General features: G+C 46.5%; 1 protein-coding gene across 1 annotated transcript; it reads left to right on the top strand.

The window, feature by feature from the left end:
* Nucleotides 1-11460: 11460 nt before the first annotated feature.
* On the top strand, nucleotides 11461-18546 carry PKMYT1 (protein kinase, membrane associated tyrosine/threonine 1). Its single transcript, XM_056864765.1, has 7 exons — nucleotides 11461-11829; nucleotides 13801-14291; nucleotides 14446-14552; nucleotides 14770-14942; nucleotides 15838-16097; nucleotides 17845-17943; nucleotides 18279-18546. Exons 1-7 carry the CDS (start codon nucleotides 11461-11463, stop codon nucleotides 18544-18546), a joined length of 1767 nt encoding a protein of 588 aa, XP_056720743.1.
* Nucleotides 18547-19331: the final 785 nt, after the last annotated feature.

Raw genomic sequence — 19331 nt, 5'->3', positions numbered from 1 at the left:
TGTGAAGGTAAAGACACAAGGGGAAACTATTTATTTATTTATTTCTGATTTATAATCAGCTCTTATCCCCAGCAAACCGGGCTCAGAGTGGGTAACAACAATTAAAAACATAAATATCCAAAATACTTCCTTAAAACCGTAAACATTAAAATTAACATTTAAAAAACCCAGTAAACATTAAAATCCTATTCAGGTGGCCATAACTATACCTAGGTGCCACAGCAGATAAGTGTCAGCAGATCAGCCCCCCACAGATTTCAAGAGTGGGGCAGGATGGGGAGGCCAGTAAAAATGGATCTTCTTCTTGCAGATGACCTCAGTTATAGGCCTGGCGGAATAGCTCCGTTTTACAGGCCCTGAGGAATTCCTTAAGATCTCGCAGGGCCCTGATGTTACCAGGAAGACTATTCCACCAGGCTGGGGCCAGGGCCGAAAAAGCTCTGGCCCTTGTTGAGGACAGCTGCACATTCTTTGGGCCAGGGACCACCAGTAGATTACTGTTAACAGATTGTAAGGCTCTCTGGGGGACAAACCAGGAGAGGCGTCCCGCAGGTACGATGGTCCCAAACCATGTAAGGCTCTAAAGGTCAAAACCAGCACCTTGAACCTGATCCAATACTCCAGCTGGAGCCAGTGCAGTTGTTTTAACACTGGTGTTATATGACGCCGCAGCGAAGACCCCGTGAGGAGCCTCGCCACAGCGTTTTGCACCAGCTGGAGCCTTCGGGTCAGTCTCAAGGGCAGCCCTACGTAGAGCGAGTTACAGTAATCCAGTCTAGAGGTGACCGTGAACTATCCCAATCAGGGCACGGGTTAGCCTTCCTAGGTCAGCAGGGTTTCTGATTTCTTCATAACTAGCAAGAGCTTCTGTAATCCTATGTCCATTTATGTCTTAGGGCCACTTGGTGCTGTAGCAGCACGGATTAGATCCAGCCAGCTTTTTGACTCAGGCTCAATTTCTCTTACCACCAAAGTTGCCAACCTCTAGGTGGTAGTATTCAAAAACAGCTATTAAGTGCTTACAGGAGGTTAGAATTCAAAATATGGCACTTAAACAAAAATATCCAAATCAGGACAGTCACAATGCAAAACTTGCAGTTAAAGCAATGTATTAGAACATTAGAAACAAAGCCACTTCTAACACAACAAATACAGTTAGAGCAGAGTTCCAAAACAATTACTAATATAATTTCTAAGGATATGCCGGCAACGCTCGGCGAGATTCAGTTCGTAATCTGTAGTGTGCTAAACAGTCACTTCATGCAGCACCAGGAACCAAGAGTAGAGTAGCAATGGATATCCGGTAAAATTCCATTTCGTATAGACTTTCTCAAGCCTTTTGAAAGTTCCGTGCAATATTCTGTGAAGAGATGCATAATTCCATAACAGCCCATCCGTTGTAGAGCACCAATAAATAAATAAATACATAGCAATAAATACATCGCAATAAATAGTTAAATAGTTAAAATAGGATACCATTCAGAATTTGAAGGAGTGTGCCATTTCTTCTTTCTTGGGACGACAAAAGTAAGACGCCTAATTCATTCAGTGAGCCACGTCATTAAATAGGGTCTCAGAGCAAGCGAACTCATTACCGTAATGCCCTTAAAAGTGTAGCCCAGTTATTTAAAGTGCCACGTGCAAAAAACAATTTGATAGTTATAAATAGCTGGATAAATCCATAAATGTATTTAATCCATTGGGGATGAGAGAGTTAAACATAAATATAAATCGGGACTCTTGTTGAGACATCAGACGATCAATATCAACGGTGGAAAAGGACCTGCCCTTGTATTGCCATACAACAAAGAATTGCATCTCCGAATCTAGGTGCCTTTTTTCTAGATAATGGGCGGTTAATGGAGCTTCTAAATTGCGGTTCCGAATTCTGGACCTGTGCTCTTGGATTCGAACTTTAATGGGTCTCTTTGTTTTGCCCACATAGGGGAGACCACACGGGCATCTAACGATATAAATAACATATTTACTATTACAGTTGGTAAAATTTCGTAATGTAAACTTAATGTTAACCGCCCATTATCTATGTTTAACTCTCTCATCCCCAATGGATTAAATACATTTATGGATTTATCCAGCTATTTATAACTATCAAATTGTTTTTTGCACGTGGCACTTTAAATAACTGGGCTACACTTTTAAGGGCATTACGGTAATGAGTTCGCTTGCTCTGAGACCCTATTTAATGACGTGGCTCACTGAATGAATTAGGCGTCTTACTTTTGTCGTCCCAAGAAAGAAGAAATGGCACACTCCTTCAAATTCTGAATGGTATCCTATTTTAACTATTTAACTATTTATTGCTATGTATTTATTGCTATGTATTTATTTATTTATTGGTGCTCTACAACGGATGGGCTGTTATGGAATTATGCATCTCTTCACAGAATATTGCACGGAACTTTCAAAAGGCTTGAGAAAGTCTATACGAAATGGAATTTTACCGGATATCCATTGCTACTCTACTCTTGGTTCCTGGTGCTGCATGAAGTGACTGTTTAGCACACTACAGATTACGAACTGAATCTCGCCGAGCGTTGCCGGCATATCCTTAGAAATTATATTAGTAATTGTTTTGGAACTCTGCTCTAACTGTATTTGTTGTGTTAGAAGTGGCTTTGTTTCTAATGTTCTAATACATTGCTTTAACTGCAAGTTTTGCATTGTGACTGTCCTGATTTGGATATTTTTGTTTAAGTGCCATATTTTGAATTCTAACCTCTAGGTGGTGGCTGGAGATCTCCTGCTATTACAACTGATCTCCAGGCGACAGAGATCAGTTCCCCTGGATAAAATGGCCGCTTTGGTGATTGGACTCTATGGCATTGAAGTCCCTCCCCTCTTTAAACCCCACCCTCCTCAGGCTCTACCCCCAAAATCTCCAGGTATTTCCCAACCTGGAGCTGGCCCCCTACTAACCACAGCCTCCCTCCCACATGGCTTTTGACTATCCAAAAGTCCCCATGATCCCTGGCATAGCCTTTTTGGGGCTGTCTTAGGGGACGCCTGCTTCATTTTTCACCAGTGGAAAATTAACCCTACAGCAGCTGCAAAAAACAAGTGCCAATGATATCAAATCTCCTAGCATTTCTAAACCAAGTTTGATTAAGTAACATTTAAAGCAAACTAGTTTTCAGATTGTCATCTTAAACTGCTTTTAGGAATTTTATAAAAACCCAGGTGACACAGAGAAATATCACCGGCATTGTCTGTGAGTTGCACCCACAGAAATCTGATTTGCTTGTGATATCATCATGTTTATACAGAAAAACAGCAAACTTATCTCATGCTCAATCTTTCGATCTTAAACGTGTGATCATCATCTAGATAAATATTTGGTTCTTCACTACTGATGAGCTAATCAAACAGGTGCATTTAAAAATACTTCTGGTATGTGCTCATTACCTTTTTCAGGCCAGATTAAACAGCCAAACTTAACTCTCAATTAAAAAGCAATACATCTAAGGTTTCTGTAACTGTTTTAATTAACTGTCAAAGATAAACGAAAAACATAACACATATCAGATTAACCAACTGTTGAACCTGATATGAGCTCAGCGGTACATGAAAACATGCAAAATCAACAAGAAAACCTGTGATTTCATCAAAATCCTGCCACACTACTACCGATCTACATTGCCTTTCAAATTAGTTTACCCAGCTAAATGAAAGTCAAGAAGAACAGGGCATTAATTACACCTTGAACCAAACTGGTGGATTTAAAGTGTTGTCAAGTCACATTAACTTATGGTGACCCCTTAGGGATTTCAAAGTAAGAGATGAACAAAGAGTTGTTTGCCACTGCCTGCCTCTGCGTAGCCACCCTGGACTTTCTTGGTGGACTCCCATGCAAGCGCTAACCAGGGCTAACCCTGGTTCTGAGGTCTCATGAGATGATCGGGCTAGCCTGGGCCATCCATGTCAGGGCTGAACTAAAATACCGCTGAGAAATTCAAGAGAGGTAGCTGAGTTCAACTGCTGCAGCCAAAATAAGTCACGTTAACTTTAACGTGCTTTGAGACAGTACAACTCCAAAAGACGACATTACAAAGACGCATACTGGGGCTCTGTGCCTCTCAGGAGTGCATGCGGAGAGGGTGTTTGAGCCTCCCCACATCCCTGCACTGTTTTCCTAACTAGAAATGTCTTTAGAGAGTTGTTATTCACTCTGTTGGGTAAACCTATGTGTTACCATGATTACCTGTAAGATTCCCTAAGGGGCAAACAGCAGATTCAGGCCTATTTCTGATCAGAGAAATTATGCTGGGGAGGCGGAGGATGGAAGCCCCTCTCCTTGTGTACCACGGCCCCAGTCTTAATTGGGCTCCCGTGTGTGGGGGCACAGAGGTCCAGTACACACCTTTGTAATATGCAAACTGACCATAGAGTTTATTATTTTAAATGTAAAAAGGTAAAGGTAAAGGTCCCCTGTGCAAGCACCGGGTCATTCCTGACCCATGGGGAGATGTCACATCCCGACGTTTTCTAGGCAGACTTTGTTTGTGGGGTGGTTTGCCGTTGCCTTCCCCAGTCATCTTCCCTTTACCCCCAGCAAGCTGGGTACTCATTTGACCGACCTCGGAAGGATGGAAGGCTGAGTCAACCTTGAGCCGGCTACCTGAAACCGACTTCCGTCGGGATCGAACTCAGGTCGTGAGCAGAGCTTTTGACTGCAGTACTGCAGCTTAACACTCTGCGCCACGGGGCTCCTATTTTAAATGTATTTCATGGCAATTGTATTTTAAAGTGAGCGTGAAGCAGCAGCATACACACACCCTTTAGCTGTTCGCTTGCTCCCTGTGCTACACAGGGGTTGTGGGCAGGACTCCACTAGGAGGGGGTGCCTTTCCCAATGCAGGGGCGCCAATGTGCTATGGTTAGGGTTGCCAGCCTCCAGGTACTAGCTGGAGATCTCCTGCTATTACAGCTGATCTCCAGCTAGGGTTGCCATCCTCCAGGTACCAGCTGGCGGTCTCCTGCTATTTCAACTGCTCTCCAGCCGATAGAGATCAGTTCCCCTGGAGAAAATGGCCACTTTGGCAAGTGGACTCTATGACGTTGAAGTCCCTCCCCAAACCCTGCCCCCTCAGGCTCCGCCCCAAAAATCTCCAGGTATTTCCCAACCCACAACTGTCAACCCTTGCTGTTGACATTGTCACTTTACACCAGCTCTGTGGGGCATTCCCAGGCTGGAGTGGCTTAAGTAGCCAACTAAGTCCTACCATCTGCCTGGGCCTGCCCCTCCCTGTGCTGGCACCGAGGGTTGTGCTGGCAGTGCTTACTGGCGGGGGTCTTTGGTGTTTTCCTGCTAGTGCTCAGCTGCAGTGCTCAGCTCATGGCAGGGTGCCATGCCAGCGTATCTCCAGGGATAGCTTTTGCCCCCCTCTCAGGATTGCGCTCCTAGTTATATACATTGATACAGTCTAATAATGCACTTTAGTATCTAATAATGTCTTTAATATCATACCCACATGCAAGTGTTAATAAAACCTGACCATTTCCACTGCAACCAGTCTTTAATAATTAACAGATCAAAGAGCCCCAAATGTATTCTGTTTTACAAGTCAACTGAGTCTAATAAAAATAAAACTCCCATCTTCATCAGCGGTTGTTGTGTAGCATTCAGTTCATCATCCACATTTCAATTCATCATCTTCACTTTATATTCATGAAAAGGATTTTCCACCCTGCTCAAACAGGTATTTAATATACTGGAACGTTCCGCCTTAAAATAAGATGTATTCTGAACAAAGTGGGAACAAATGTGATGAATGACTATGGTACTCTTTGACCTGATTTGTATTTGGAATTTTGTTACTGACTGGGCAGATTTTATCCAGTTTCCAAGGTAATGTTTGTATATGGGTATTACAGTAAATACTGCTGAACTATGTATTATGTAGGTATGAAACTAGACTAGTGTAATTTATATTTGAGTTATGAGTACAATCGTTCAATTTTGTGTGTGACATCAAAGCCTCAACCAAACCTTTTCGGGACCAAGATCATGTGCATTTAATTCCGATTACTTATCCTTTGCCCTGACCTGGATGGCCCAGGCTAGCCTGATCTTGTCAAATCTCAGAAGCTAAGCAGAGTCAGCCCTGGTTAGTATTTGGATGGGAGACCACCGAGGAATACCAGGGTTGCTGTGCAGAGGAAGGCACTGGCAAACCACCTCTGTTAGTCTCTTGCCATGAAAACCCCATAAGGGGTCACCATAAGTCAGCTGCAACTTGACGGCACTTTACGCACACACTTATCCTTTAATGGCCCTTAGCCATCCTGTGTATTCATAATCTGTAACAAGGACTGGGGGAGGGAAGGCGGCATGGTATAGCTCGATCTCGACAGATCTCGGAAGTTAAGCAGGGTCACTACTTGAAAAGAAGACCACCAAGGAAGACTCTGCAGAGGAAGGCACTGGCAAACCACCTTTGCTTCTCACTTCCCTTGAAAGCCCCTTGCTGGGGTCGTCATAAGTCAGCTGTGACTTTACACACTTTACACATACACACACACAATAAGGACTGGCAGTTCCCCCTTTTTTCATATTATTTATAGGTGAATAATCCGCAGAAGTCCTGAGCAGAGGAAGGTGGGGCACGAAGCTTTAAACCACGTAAAATTGTGTTTGTGGTCAGTGTAGGAAAGTCATTCTGTATGCTTGGGTTAAAGCAGTGGTTCCTAAAGTGGGCAGTACCACCCCCTGGGGGGGTGGTATTACCTAGGGGGGCACTGAGAGGCAAGGGGGCAGCAGTGGGGGCGCTAGAGGTGGGCCCCTTCAACTATGTTGTTCACTAATTTACAACAGATCAAGCTATGGCACCATGCTGGCAAATTTGGTGGAAACGATCAGAATTTTTTCCCAGACGTTGAAGAGCTTCAAGTTCATCAGTTTTGTTGAATAAATTTCAACTAAAAAGTTTTAATTTGATTTTGAATAGATGTGCAATCAATTGTTACTGTTTTGAAATTTTATTGTTATTATCTTCTTTAGTGAGTCATCCAAACCCCTATTTTGAGTAATGCTTTTTATAGGGTAGGAGGCGCTGGGGTGGTTTGTGGAACCAAGGGGTCTAGGGTTGCCAGGTCCGTCTTCACCACCGGTGGGAGGTTTTTGGGGTGGAGCCTGAGGAGGGCGGGGCTTGGGCAGAGGAGGGACTTCAGTGTCATAGAGTCCAATTGCCAAAGGGGCCATTTTCTCCAGGTGAACTGATCTCTATCGGCTGGACATCAGTTATAATAGCAGATCTCCAGCTAGTACCTGGAATAGGGTTGCCAGGTCCCTCTTTGCCACTGGCAGGAGTTTTAGGGCGGAGCCTGAGGAGGGCGGGGTTTGGGAGGGGAGGGATTTCAATGCCATAGAGTTCAATTGCCAAAGCAGCCATTTATCTCCAGGTGAACTGATCTCAGCGGGAGATCAGTTGAATTAGCAGATCTCCTGCTACTACCTGGCAGTTGGCAACCCTAACCTGGAGGCTGGCAACCCTAAAGGGGGCCCAAAAAGTTTGGGAGGCTGGCAACCCTAAAGGGGGCCCAAAAAGTTTGGGAACTGGGTTATATATATATATATATAGAGAGAGAGAGAGACAGACAGACAGACAGACACTGGTTTGAGAGTGGCAGAAGTGTGAACGGTTGGCCTAACTTTGGTTGCCCCGTTGCATTGTGGGCTAGAACCAGAACCCACAGCACAGAAGACAACCGTACAGTTATCACCCTGAAGGTACAAAGCACTCACAAGACCGGGGGGGGGGGGAGGCGCTGTGTAGTTCTCCTCAGGTCTTTCTCGGCTACTGATTGGCTACAACAACAACAAAAAATAAAAAAACAGAGGGCGGGGAAAGGGCGGGGAAAGGGCGGGCGCGCGCGCTTTTAGTTCGCCTTCTGCCAGTCCCCTTTTTTCCTTCTGTGTGTGTGCGCGCGCATGCCCTGCTGTGACGTGAAAGACGGAAGTGGGCGAGGCCGTTTGGAATTTTGGCGCGAGAGCGACCGTTGAAGCTCATTGGGTTTGCGCGCGCGCGCTTCAAGGGAGGAAAGAGAAATTGCCGAGAGACTCGGGTGAGGGAAGACATCCGGGGACTTACCAGAGGGGGGGGGGAAGCAAGGCGTTTCTTTCATGCCAAGCTCCGTCCTTGGGGGGGCTCAGAGGACGCTCAAAAGGGAAAGAGGTGAGACGCGCCCCTTGGCCTTGCCCCTTAAAAGTGGCGGTGAATGGAGGGGTTTTTTTTTTTGGGGGGGGGCTATTGGCTTTGTTCGCCTCATGCCAACCCCGGTGCCTTCTGGGAAAGAGGGGTGGTGGCGTCAGCGACCGGGAAGCGTTATCTTTACCCCCCAGTTCTGCTAGTCTCTTACAATATAGCTCTCCCCCATCGTTTATTTCTTCTATTTGCAATCTTTTAAGCCAATAATTGGCTTTCAGCTTGCCTCTCAGCCGTCCAAATCATGAATGACAATTGAAATTAAACAACAAAGCCTCCCAAGGTTTCCTGTATGTTTCCCATGTGAATGTAAAGCGCAGGTTGTGGTTGTTGTTTTTTACTTAATTGTAATTTTTTTAAATAAAAAAAAACCCTGAGCTTGCAGAATAAGGTTAAGAAATACTAAAGATACAGCATTGAAACAAAATGTTAAGTTTCAAGGTTATAAGGGAATACATTACACAAGCTTAAAAAAAAACACCCCTTATCATAAGAGAAATAGGTTACCTTTGATCCTAGTAGATGCAACATTCCAGTGACTTGTAAATCTGGTTAGACAGTACTGATTTGTATTGGACAATTTTTGTATGGCTGCTACTGAGTTTTAGGATTACATCTTTATGTTGAAGGCTGGGTTCTCTCTTCTGGTTCTGTATATGGAACTACTGACAGAATCAGAATTTAGTTTGCCTACCAATAAGCGCAAGCTAGCCTGACTGCCGAAGCTAAGCAGGGTCATCCCTGGTTAGTATCTGGATGGGAGACCACTAAGGAAGTCCAGGATTGCTACCCAGGCAGTAGCAAACCACCTCTGAACACCTCTTGCCTTGAAACCCCTAGGGGGTTGCCATAAGCAAGCTGTGACTTTACAGCAAAGAAAAAAAAGTCCGGTAGGTGAACATTAAATGCAGAAAGCATAACATTTCTCTCGCTCTGTGGTTGTGGCTGGGATTGCACCGAGTTGTTGCAGGTGCAACAATGATATCCCCTGACACCCCCCCCACCATGCATACTAACATTATTATTAATGTCTTTTGTCTGTCTTTATTCACAATATCTAATATAAATTAGAGCCTCTAATTATCCTATCAACATTAAAAAAACTGAGAACTGTCAATTCTTTACAACAGATGGCAATCAGACAGCATGGGGAGGGGCTGTGGCTCAATGGCAGAGCATCTGCTTGTCATGCAGAAGGTCCCAGGTTCAATCCCCAGCATCTCCAGTTAAAGGAGAACCAAGTAGGTGATGTGAAAGACCTTTGCCTGAGATCCTGGAGAGCTGCTGCCTACCTGAGTAGACACTAATGACTTTGATGGACCAAGGGTCTGATTCAGTAGAAGGCAGTTTCATGTGTGTTTGTGTGTGGACAGCATGATACAGTGGTTAGAGTGCCAGACTAGGATCTGGGAGACCCATGCTCTCAGCCTAACCCACTTCATAGGGTTCTAAGGATAAGACTCTGGGTCCCCATTGGGGGGTGGGGAAAGTTGTGTACAAATGAAGTAAATACATTTATAAATAGTTAAAATCCATTAAGGCATAATTAACCTGTGTTAAGTTATCCATTGAAGGCTCTGATGCAACACACTTGATTGTACTGTTGTATTTGTGATTGTACTGTTGTATTTGTGAATGAATCTAGAACAGTTGCCTTGTCCATGTTCTGTACAAATTAAATACTAACTTGGGTTAGAATTTCCAATTTATCCATATACCAATGTTGTAAGGGAGTTTTTGTGAGGATAAGTAGAGGCAACTCCTTATGCATTGCTATCTGAGTTTCTTGGTAGAATAATTTTGGATCATGTCTTGTTTTATTCATTATCTATATTTAGATCCTGGTTGTTTTTTACAGTGGTGCACAAAGAAACTTACTAATGCAAGCCATGAATTTCTGATGTCCTTTGAAAATCCCATGGAGTTTTCTGTTGCCACTTTTCTTCTTTCTGCTGACTGCTTTATTTGCTTTCTGTTTGGAGTGCCTCCAGCGGATCTGATTCCAGTCTTGTCAGTTTCCTCTGAATGTCATGTGTCTTATCGGGAATCACAAAGGCCATTAGAAACTCCATCGCTGTTATTGATGGCTCTACGACAATTGCAGCGGATGGATGGAATGCGTCTTACCTCAGATGCTCCCCAAATGGCTGGCGACTGGAGACACTAGAGTACTGCTGTTCTTAAGATAGGAGTTCTAGTACTGGGTAGAATCAGGATGGCTGTAGGAGGAGCCTTAAAATTGTGTATCTACAAAAAATAGAAAAAGATTCCTGCTGCAAATGAGCATAAGGGACTTGTGCTGGGTTAAAATCTTTTTATGCAGTCACAGTTGGAAGCCAGACATAAAGAGCCCCTTGGTGATTTCACAAATGGCACTTTCACAGATTCACCAGCCTGAAAATACTTCTCATTTGATCCTTCCATCTTTCTCTCCCCTGCCCTGACCCTTCCATTCACAATGGCAATTGAACACTAAGAGGTCTTGTTAAGAGCATGACCATTGTTTTCTGGGGAGGCTTGGTAATAAAGAAAACCTTGTGTACTGGGATCTAGAAGATCCAGGTTGGAATTCCACCTCTGCCACAGAACCTAGCTGGGTATTCTTGGGCCGCTCATACGTTCTCCGACAGAACTACCTCACAGGGTTGTTGTGAGGGCTAAATGAAGGAGATTAGAACAATACGCTGCTATAAGTCCCTATTGGGGGGAGCAAGGTAGGGTATGATGCTTGTTATAAATCTAATATTTGCTACAGTCTCCCCCCAAAAAAAGGATGATTGCTGTTGCTTCATGAGGTATTGCTGCAGCTCTTTTGGCAAGTGGCAGAACGGCTCATTCAGCATTCAAGCTACTGTTAAATATTGTGAGTGCAGTGAGCTATGGAGTTGGTGAGTGGAGCAGCAGGGGCAGAGCCCCTCACTGGAAACAGCATTGCAGGTGGCTTCTGGAGAGGTTCCCTTCTTGTTCGGCACGGCCAGTTTTGAGGCTTTTAGTTTCAGGTGAGGTATGCCTGACAGAGACAACCATAGCTTCCAGTGCAAAAGGGGCGGGGGTGTCCTGGAGATTATTTGGGCCAGGACGTTCGATTCCTTGCGTGATTGGCACTGCCCATGATCATTCTAAGCCATTGGCTGGTTTTGAGGCAACTAGCTTTGATTTCTGAGGATTTATTATTCTAAACCTCCAATAACAAAATTCTGCTCTTTCCTTGCAGCACTTCCCTGAGGTGGAGCCCAGTATGCCAGTACCTCTGGACAGTGCAGGGGCAGAGTCCCAGCTGAGTCACACTCCTCTGCCGGTGCCTGCCTTCTTCCGTGAAGCGGAATGCAGCTTTTCCGTCAAGAAGGCCCACCGGCCATTCAGCTTCACCCTCCCTCCGCGGCCACGCCACAAGAGCACGCTGTCCGTGAGCCGGGTTTTTTCCGAGCACCGGCTTCAGCCATGGACCCAGCCCCATCCGCGCAGCGTGTCCTTTCATGGCGCACAGAGGGAGCCGCCATCTCTGCACAGTCGCCCCTATGATGCTTCCAAGAAAGAGCTGTTTTTCAGGCAGTGCTTTCAACAGCTGAGCCGTCTGGGGCGGGGATCATTCGGTGAAGTGTACAAGGTAAGATGGTGGTGGAGGCACCACCAGTCTCTTGGCATGAAAGGATGTCTTTCAGGGCCTACTAAAGAGGAGTAGTGCAGGAGAATGATCATGCCTATTATCTTAGGTGCTGTGGAACACAGGCAGGATGGTGCTGCTGCAGCGGTCTTGTTTGGGGGTTTCCTAGAGGCCCCTGGTTGGCCACTGTGTGAACAGACTGCTGGACTTGATGGGCCTTGGTCTGATCCAGCAGGGCTTTTCTTATGTAGCACTAAAAGTAGATATTGGGATGTGGAGAGTAAGGGCTGATTGAACCCTGGACTATCCCCTACCTTGAGGGATTGCGGGATGGAAAGCATCTGGAAGCCTTTTGCCGCTCCCCAAGAGGTGTTTGTAAGCATGCATGTAGTATTTAGAAAACTGTTGGTTTCCATGGGTAGAGCTGTGAGTCGGTACGTAAAATATGCACACCTTCTATTTGTATAATTTATTTTGTGCATTATCTAATTAGGAGGGAAGGCAGCATGCTATAGCCAGATCTCAGAAGCTAAGCCGGTTCAGCCCTTGTTCATATTTGGATGGGAGACCAACAAGGAATACCAGGGTTGCTATGTGGAGGAAGGCACTGGCAAACCACCTCTGTTTGTCTCTTGCCTTGAAAACCCCATAAGTTGCCTGCGACTTGACAGCACTTTACACACACATTATCTAATTGGCAGTACCTTAACCCATCTGGAATAGCTCCCTTTTGGATAGCTACTGCTCAGGTTGGGTGGATGTTGCTGAGAATAAAATACAATTTCTCGGCTTCTCCCCTTTAGCAATATGCCATCTTGTTGAGTCTGAGCTAATGCTTAGTTGCATCTATGAACAGTTGTTATCTGTTATGCCTGAAGGGAACCTCCATGTTCAGAGGCAGTGTACCTCTGAATGCCTGTTGCTGGATAGAAAACAATGTAAGAGGTCTGTTGACTTGATGCTTTACTTGTAGATTTCATGGGCACATCTGTTTGGCCATTACTGGAGCAAGAAAAATATGGCTGCACCAAGCACAGTGCAACAAACAAGAAGAGGCAGTTGGTGCTGTGAGAGAATTCCCACTGTTGTGTTCAGAATATGATATTTAACAGATCCCCCCCGATGAACTGTATGAAACTCATAGGGGTCTCACAGTGGATTAAAATTAATTCTCCCATTGCATTAATTGTCTCCCATTGCACTACACTCTGGGGAGCCAGCATGGTGTAGTGGTTAAGAGCGGTGGTTTGGAGCGGTGGAGTCTGATCTGGAGAACCAGGTTTGATTCCCCACTCCTCCACATGAGTGGCGGAGGCTAATCTGGTGAACTGGATTTGTTTCCCCACTCCTACACGCGAAGCCAGCTGGGTGACCTTGGGCAAGTCTCAGCCTCTCAGCTTCACCTACCTCACAGGGTGTCTGCTGTGGAGAGGAGAAGGGAAGGTGAGTAAGCCGGTTTGAGTCTCCCTTAAGTGGCAGAGAAAGTCGGCATATAAAAACCAACTCTTCTTCTTCTAACATGATTTTAGTTTACATGGACCTTTGGTCGTACCCAGCAAGACTCTTCATTTTTTACTCAAGATTATTTTTCTGTTATCCATCCTTCACACTCTTCCTGTAAAATTGCATACTCTAACTAGAAGAGTACTAAAGTGAACAGTCTTCCATCCTCAGCCCCCCATCGTTTGTGTTGCATGGTCTTAACTTTTTGCTGATTATAGAGGCTTCTGCAAGTTTCAAGTTAGAACAAATTGCATATGCTTTCCATAGTTGTTCATCACATGTTGTGCAAATTTAAAAAACATCACTTTTTGGCTTGAAATCTGGATCTTCTTGGCCCAGCATGCTACCAGCCCCAGCTGGTGTGTCAGCATTCCTGGATAGTATCCCAGGGTGAGGTTTCCAGAATGGCCTGGAGCCTTTTTAGCATCTGGAGCTAAATAAGTTCTTTCTCTCCTATTCCATCTTTTACAGGTGCGCTGTAAGGAGGATGGGCGGTTGTACGCAGTGAAGCGTTCTGTGGAGCCATTCCGGGGCGAAGGTGACCGGCAGCGCAAATTGGCTGAGGTGCGCAAGCATGAGCGCGTGGGCCACCATCCCAACTGTGTGAGCTTCGTGCAGGCCTGGGAGGAGCGTGGGCAGCTTTACATCCAGACGGAGTTGTGCCCAGGCAGCCTGCTGCAGCACTGCGAACAGCACGGTCCGCTCCCCGAATGGCAAGTGCAGGCCTTCCTCTGGGACCTGCTGCAGGGACTGCGACACTTACACAGTCGCAACCTTTTACACATGGACGTCAAGCCAGCTAATATTTTCCTCTCCTCTAACAACGTCTGTAAGCTTGGCGACTTTGGGCTGATGCTGGAGCTGGACTCTGGGGATCTGAACGATGCCCAAGAAGGGGACCCTCGCTACATGGCCCCTGAGCTGCTGCGAGGAGAGTACACCAAGGCTGCTGACGTCTTCAGGTACTGGCTGAGACGGGAGGGAGGTCCCTAAATTCTCTATGAAAACTATCAGCCTCTTGCTTGTTTGCCTTTGCTCCCCTGCCTCCAAATTCAGCTTGCGTTTGGAGATCTGTAACACTGTTGTTTTTTGATCAGGGTGTTTCTGTCCCCTCAGCCTCGGCATGACCATTTTGGAGATTGCCTGTAACATGGAGCTCCCCAACGGAGGGGAAGCTTGGCAGCAGCTGCGACAGGGCTACCTGCCCCCTGAGTTCACAGCAGGTGAGTGGGGGCAAGGGATGTGTGTCATGTGTGCCTCTGTAGAGACCCTGCTGCCAGTCTGCTCACGAAGGGGGGTCGACTGACAAGCGGCTTCGGAAGCCAGAATGGTCTAGGGAGATAAGTGGTTATGAATGAAGGACACAGCTGTGTTTTTTTTTTTTTTTTTTTTTTTGAGAAAAAGCTGGGTAAGGCAGCTGACCGTTCCTGCCCTTCCCAGGTCTCTCTGGTGAGCTGCAGACTCTCCTCACAGCCATGTTGGAGCCCAGCCATCAGCTCCGGCCCTCGGTGGAGGCGCTGCTCAGTTCTCCCCTCATGCAGAAGGCCGAGAGGCGGCGGAAGCTGACGCTGCTGGTGCAATCCGGGATCCAGCAAGGGGTTTCCATATGCCAGGTGAGCATGGGCCTTTCCAGAGACAGCTGCAATATGAACTCACAGCTCTTGAGAAGAGCATTGTCCATATAGCACTACCATAAGAACATGCTGTCATTTAACCAATTTTAAATCCATAAGGCAACCTGTGCGCTTATCCTATGACTGCTACCGGTAAGTTTATTCAGGAGGGTTTGGTGAGGTACCTTGACAAAAGCTTTTGAAAGTCCAAGTATATCATGTCTACTGGGCCACTATTGTTTCCATGCTTGTTCACTTTCTCAAAGAAGGTTGGTGAGGCAGGACTTCCCTGTGCAGAAGCCATGCTGATTTTCCCTCAGCAGGCTTTGTTCTTCTAAGTCATCTTCTTCCTAGAACTGGGCCATTGCCTTGCAGCCGCCTCAGTTATCCCAGCTAAAGGTTCCATCCTGAAAGTTAAAACACCCTTGTTTTGTGAACTGAACACTGAACCACTTTGTGTTAAGAACATAAGAAAAGCCATGCTGGATCAGACCAAGGCCCATCAAGTCCAGTTGCCTGTTCACACAGTGGCCAACCAGATGCCTCTAGGAAGCCCACAAACAAGATAAGGCAGCAGCCTTATCCTGCCTGTATTCCACAGCACTTAATATATTAGGCATGCTCCTCTAATCCTGGTGTTGCTGAGCATGAATGCCTCCATTTATCATATTCTTCTTGCCATCTTGGAGTTCGTTCTTTTGGGTAGTTTCTCCCGCCAAGAAATGCCATGATTCATACCAGCTCGCTGTGTGGTATTAGAGCCGCCCCTGCCCCCTCCCCCCCCCCAGCTACTAGAGGCCTCATTGTGAGCCTTCACTTGTAACTCAGGGCCATTTGCTCTACTCCACCTGTTGCTTCTTTCCTCAGGACTGTGTTGTGTTTCCTCCCTTCCCAGGCCCTCGTCAGGTTTGTGCAGTGGCTCTGGGGGACTGTGTGCAGCCCAGCTCACTGGCTACTGTTTTGGCATCAGGATGTTCCCGTCACACCTCCCCACTCGCCCTTCCCCTTCCCCCTGGAAGACAGCAGCCTCTCCAGCGACTGGGGCGAAGAGAGAGATGAGGATGATGAGAGCCTTGGTGAGGATGTCTTTGAGCTCACGGAGGCATCTGGACGTCTCAACCATACTTGTCCTGTGGAGCTGCGGCCTGCTGACAAGTAAGTGGGGTAGACTCTTAAGCGGGACAGATGATATCCAGATAGCTGATGTGAGCTGTCACTTTGCTTGGGAAATCTAACATGCCTACTGAGAGCCAGCGTGGTGTAGTGGTTTGGAGTGGTGGTTTGGAGCGGTGGATTCTGATCTGGAGAACGGGGTTTGATTCCCCACTTCTCCACATGGGTGGCGGAGGCTAATCTGGTGAATTGGATTTGTTTCCCCACTCCTACACACAGAGCCAGCTGGGTGACCTTGGAAAAGTTACAGTTCTGTTAGAGCTCTCTCAGCCCCACCTACCTCACAGGGTGTCTGTTGAGGGGAAGGGAAGGTGATCGTAAGCCGGTTTGAGTCTCCCTTAAGTGGTAGAGAAAGTCAGCCTATAAAAACCAGCTGCTCTTCTTAACACACCCCAGGACCACTAGCCAGTCTTGTCTGTCTTGGGGAGGATTATTTCCAGATCTGATGCCTGATATAATGTGAAGCAAAATTACCCTTCAGCCCACTCTGCTTTGGGGAAATTCTTCATCCCTTAGCATGTTATCTAATATCCTCCCCTAGATCTAGCCGTGACAATCTCTGAAGCCCAAGAGAAGAGTTGGGTACCCATTCTTCCTGATCGCAGTTTATGGCACTCATCGACTTTGCTATAATAGCAGCAGTGTGTTTTGCTCATGTGACCATTTTGTTCCAGAATTTCTGTCCCTGGCTGCATACCATGGAATCATTCCCTCCTAGATTGTTTATCCACAAAGGAAAGTCCAGTGTCGAGTGACTACTGTAGTGCCATGTACAACGATGTGTGGACACAGCACTGAATTCTAAACAACTTTTTGTGTGTGTCACTGAAGACCCACTCTGCATTTTAAACCATTTGGAAGTGGGTTAACTAAATTCCTGTACCTGAAATTGTCTTTAACCTATATTAGGCTCCTTCTGGTTTTAATCTGTTCTTATAGGATATAGCGTCATTATATTGGAAGAAGTTTTTTTAAAAAAATGCTGTGTGTGTGTGTACCTATGTTGAAATGGTGTTTAAAAACGAGCAGAATGAGAGCTCCACTCTTTTTGCTCCCCAAGGTTTGAATCAAGTCCCCTGCTTGGTCAAATCACTCTTCTCTGTGCCTGAATTCCTTCTCCTAGAATGAAAACAGATAAAAGTATTTTTTCACACAATGCATAGTTAAATTGTGGAACTCCCTGCCCCAGGATGTGGTGATGGCTGCCAGCTTGGAGGGCTTTAAGAGGGGAGTGGACATGTTCATGGAGGGAAGGGGTATTCATGGCTATTAATTGGAATGGATGCTGGTCATGCTGCATACCTGTTCTCTCTAGTATCAGAGGAGCATGCCTATTATTTTGGGTGCGGTGGAACACGGGCAGGATGGTGCTGCTGCAGTCGTCTTGTTTGTGGCTTCCTAGAGGCACCTGGTTGGCCACTGTGTGAGCAGACTGCTGGACTTGATGGGCCTTGGTCTGATCCAGCAGAGCCTTTCTTATGTTCTTAATGTGGGTGATCAAAATGACTCAATAGTTATTCTTAAGGATCATTCCTGTTTATGCAGGTGTAAGTGTGTGAGAAGAGGGGAGCAAGCATCTGGCCTGCTTCCCATAGTCGAGGGAGGGCAGGATGTGTGTTTGTGCGTGCATAAATAGTTCTAATATCGAAAGCTAGCCTAGATTCTCCACCTTCTTCATCCTACTTCTGTCTCGAGAGATCGGATTTGACAGTGGCTGCTTCTCTTGCAGGCTGCCGAGCTCCCCAGCGCTGAACATATGCCCCAGTGTGGGAAGCACCTCTACTCCGCGACACCCCTCACCACAGCAGACCGGTGATGGAAAAAACAGGTGAGCTTTTTGGGTACTGGGGAGATTGCAAAAGACCTCCTGGATTCTTTCCCACATCTCTGCAGGCAAACGGAAGATGGAAAGCTGTGCCCGGACTTGTTGATGACTCAGGCTGTCGCTGTAGCACTGGGCTCATTTATCCTCACGGGAATGTGTCCTCCTCTCCAATACTGCATAGGACCTGATGTCCTGATCTTTGAGGTGGTGCCAGGCTTCCTCTGGCTGTGAAATTGGGCTGGGGAGGTTGGCCCCCTTGATGCTAAAGACTCGGCGATTGCGGTAGGAGCTAATCAACACCAGGTTTCATGGCTTGCCTTTTGTTGCGTCTGCCCTAGGTCTCTGGCCCTCCAAGGGAGTCCCAATCTCAGCCGCATCAGCCAGGAGTCCCCCAGCGGCAGCCCCGCTTCATCAGACTTGCTGCCTGTGAGCGGCCTGCGCCGCACCCTAGCTTTTGATGACAAGGAAGAAGGTGGCAAGGAGCAGAGAGACCAGTGGGAAGCCGTGGTTTCCCAGTGCTCGAATCAGTATTCCGCTTTTGAGCCAAAAAACCTGCTCAGCATGTTCGAGGACTCTGTGACGGCTGAGCAGAAGTGCCATAGTTGATGGGAACTTCGTTTCATTCCTGAATGGTTTGCTTAGCGCACTCCTGTGGGCTGAACAAAGGAGGGCCTTCCCTCAGGTGGATACGCACAGCATCGAGCTCAGTCTAGTAAAAGGAAAGGCAGGCCCTTCAGGGATGCTTACCTGCACGTTGCTGCAACTGTGCAGTTTCTTACCTTCAGGGGGTTGAGATCACATAGGCACCCTACCCCAGGCAGTGGAGAATAGGATGTGCTGTCAGGTCATTTGAGGGAAAAGGGTTTGCTTTTATGAAGGGATGAGGGATAACACATCTGTGTAATTTTTAAGCTGTCTGTCCCTTCTGCTTGGGGGCTTGTGAGGCAGGAATGTATTGCCTGCTGTGGGAAATGGGGGCTGTAAACTACCTCTTTCATGCTGGGGTTTTACGAAAGTGTCCGCTCTAAGACTTGATAATAAAAGCATGTTGAAATGACCATAAAACAGTGTGCTGCTTCTCTGATTGCAACCCATTGAACCTTGGCCAAAATACTGAGAGACGGTTATTCAAAGCAAAGAGAAACCTCACTTGTTTGGATTGAGTTGATAGCCTGAAAACCTGGCCACATCTCATCCAGCTACAGCTTCCTACTCTCACTACAGACCAGTGTTCTGGGTCTCCCCATTACCTGCAATATGTTGCAATTAAAGTGGATTATCTATTTCAGCCTTCGGAAGGAGAGAATGTCCCTAATCTTGATACCGAATTATGACTGTCCCCAATCAGATTCATCCCAAATGTCTTTTCAGTTTACAGTACAATCCTAGGC

Source organism: Euleptes europaea, chromosome 18 (genome assembly GCF_029931775.1).
Source record: "Euleptes europaea isolate rEulEur1 chromosome 18, rEulEur1.hap1, whole genome shotgun sequence".
NCBI classification, from domain to species: domain Eukaryota; kingdom Metazoa; phylum Chordata; class Lepidosauria; order Squamata; family Sphaerodactylidae; genus Euleptes; species Euleptes europaea.
This window is presented reverse-complemented; position numbering and strand designations above follow the sequence as displayed.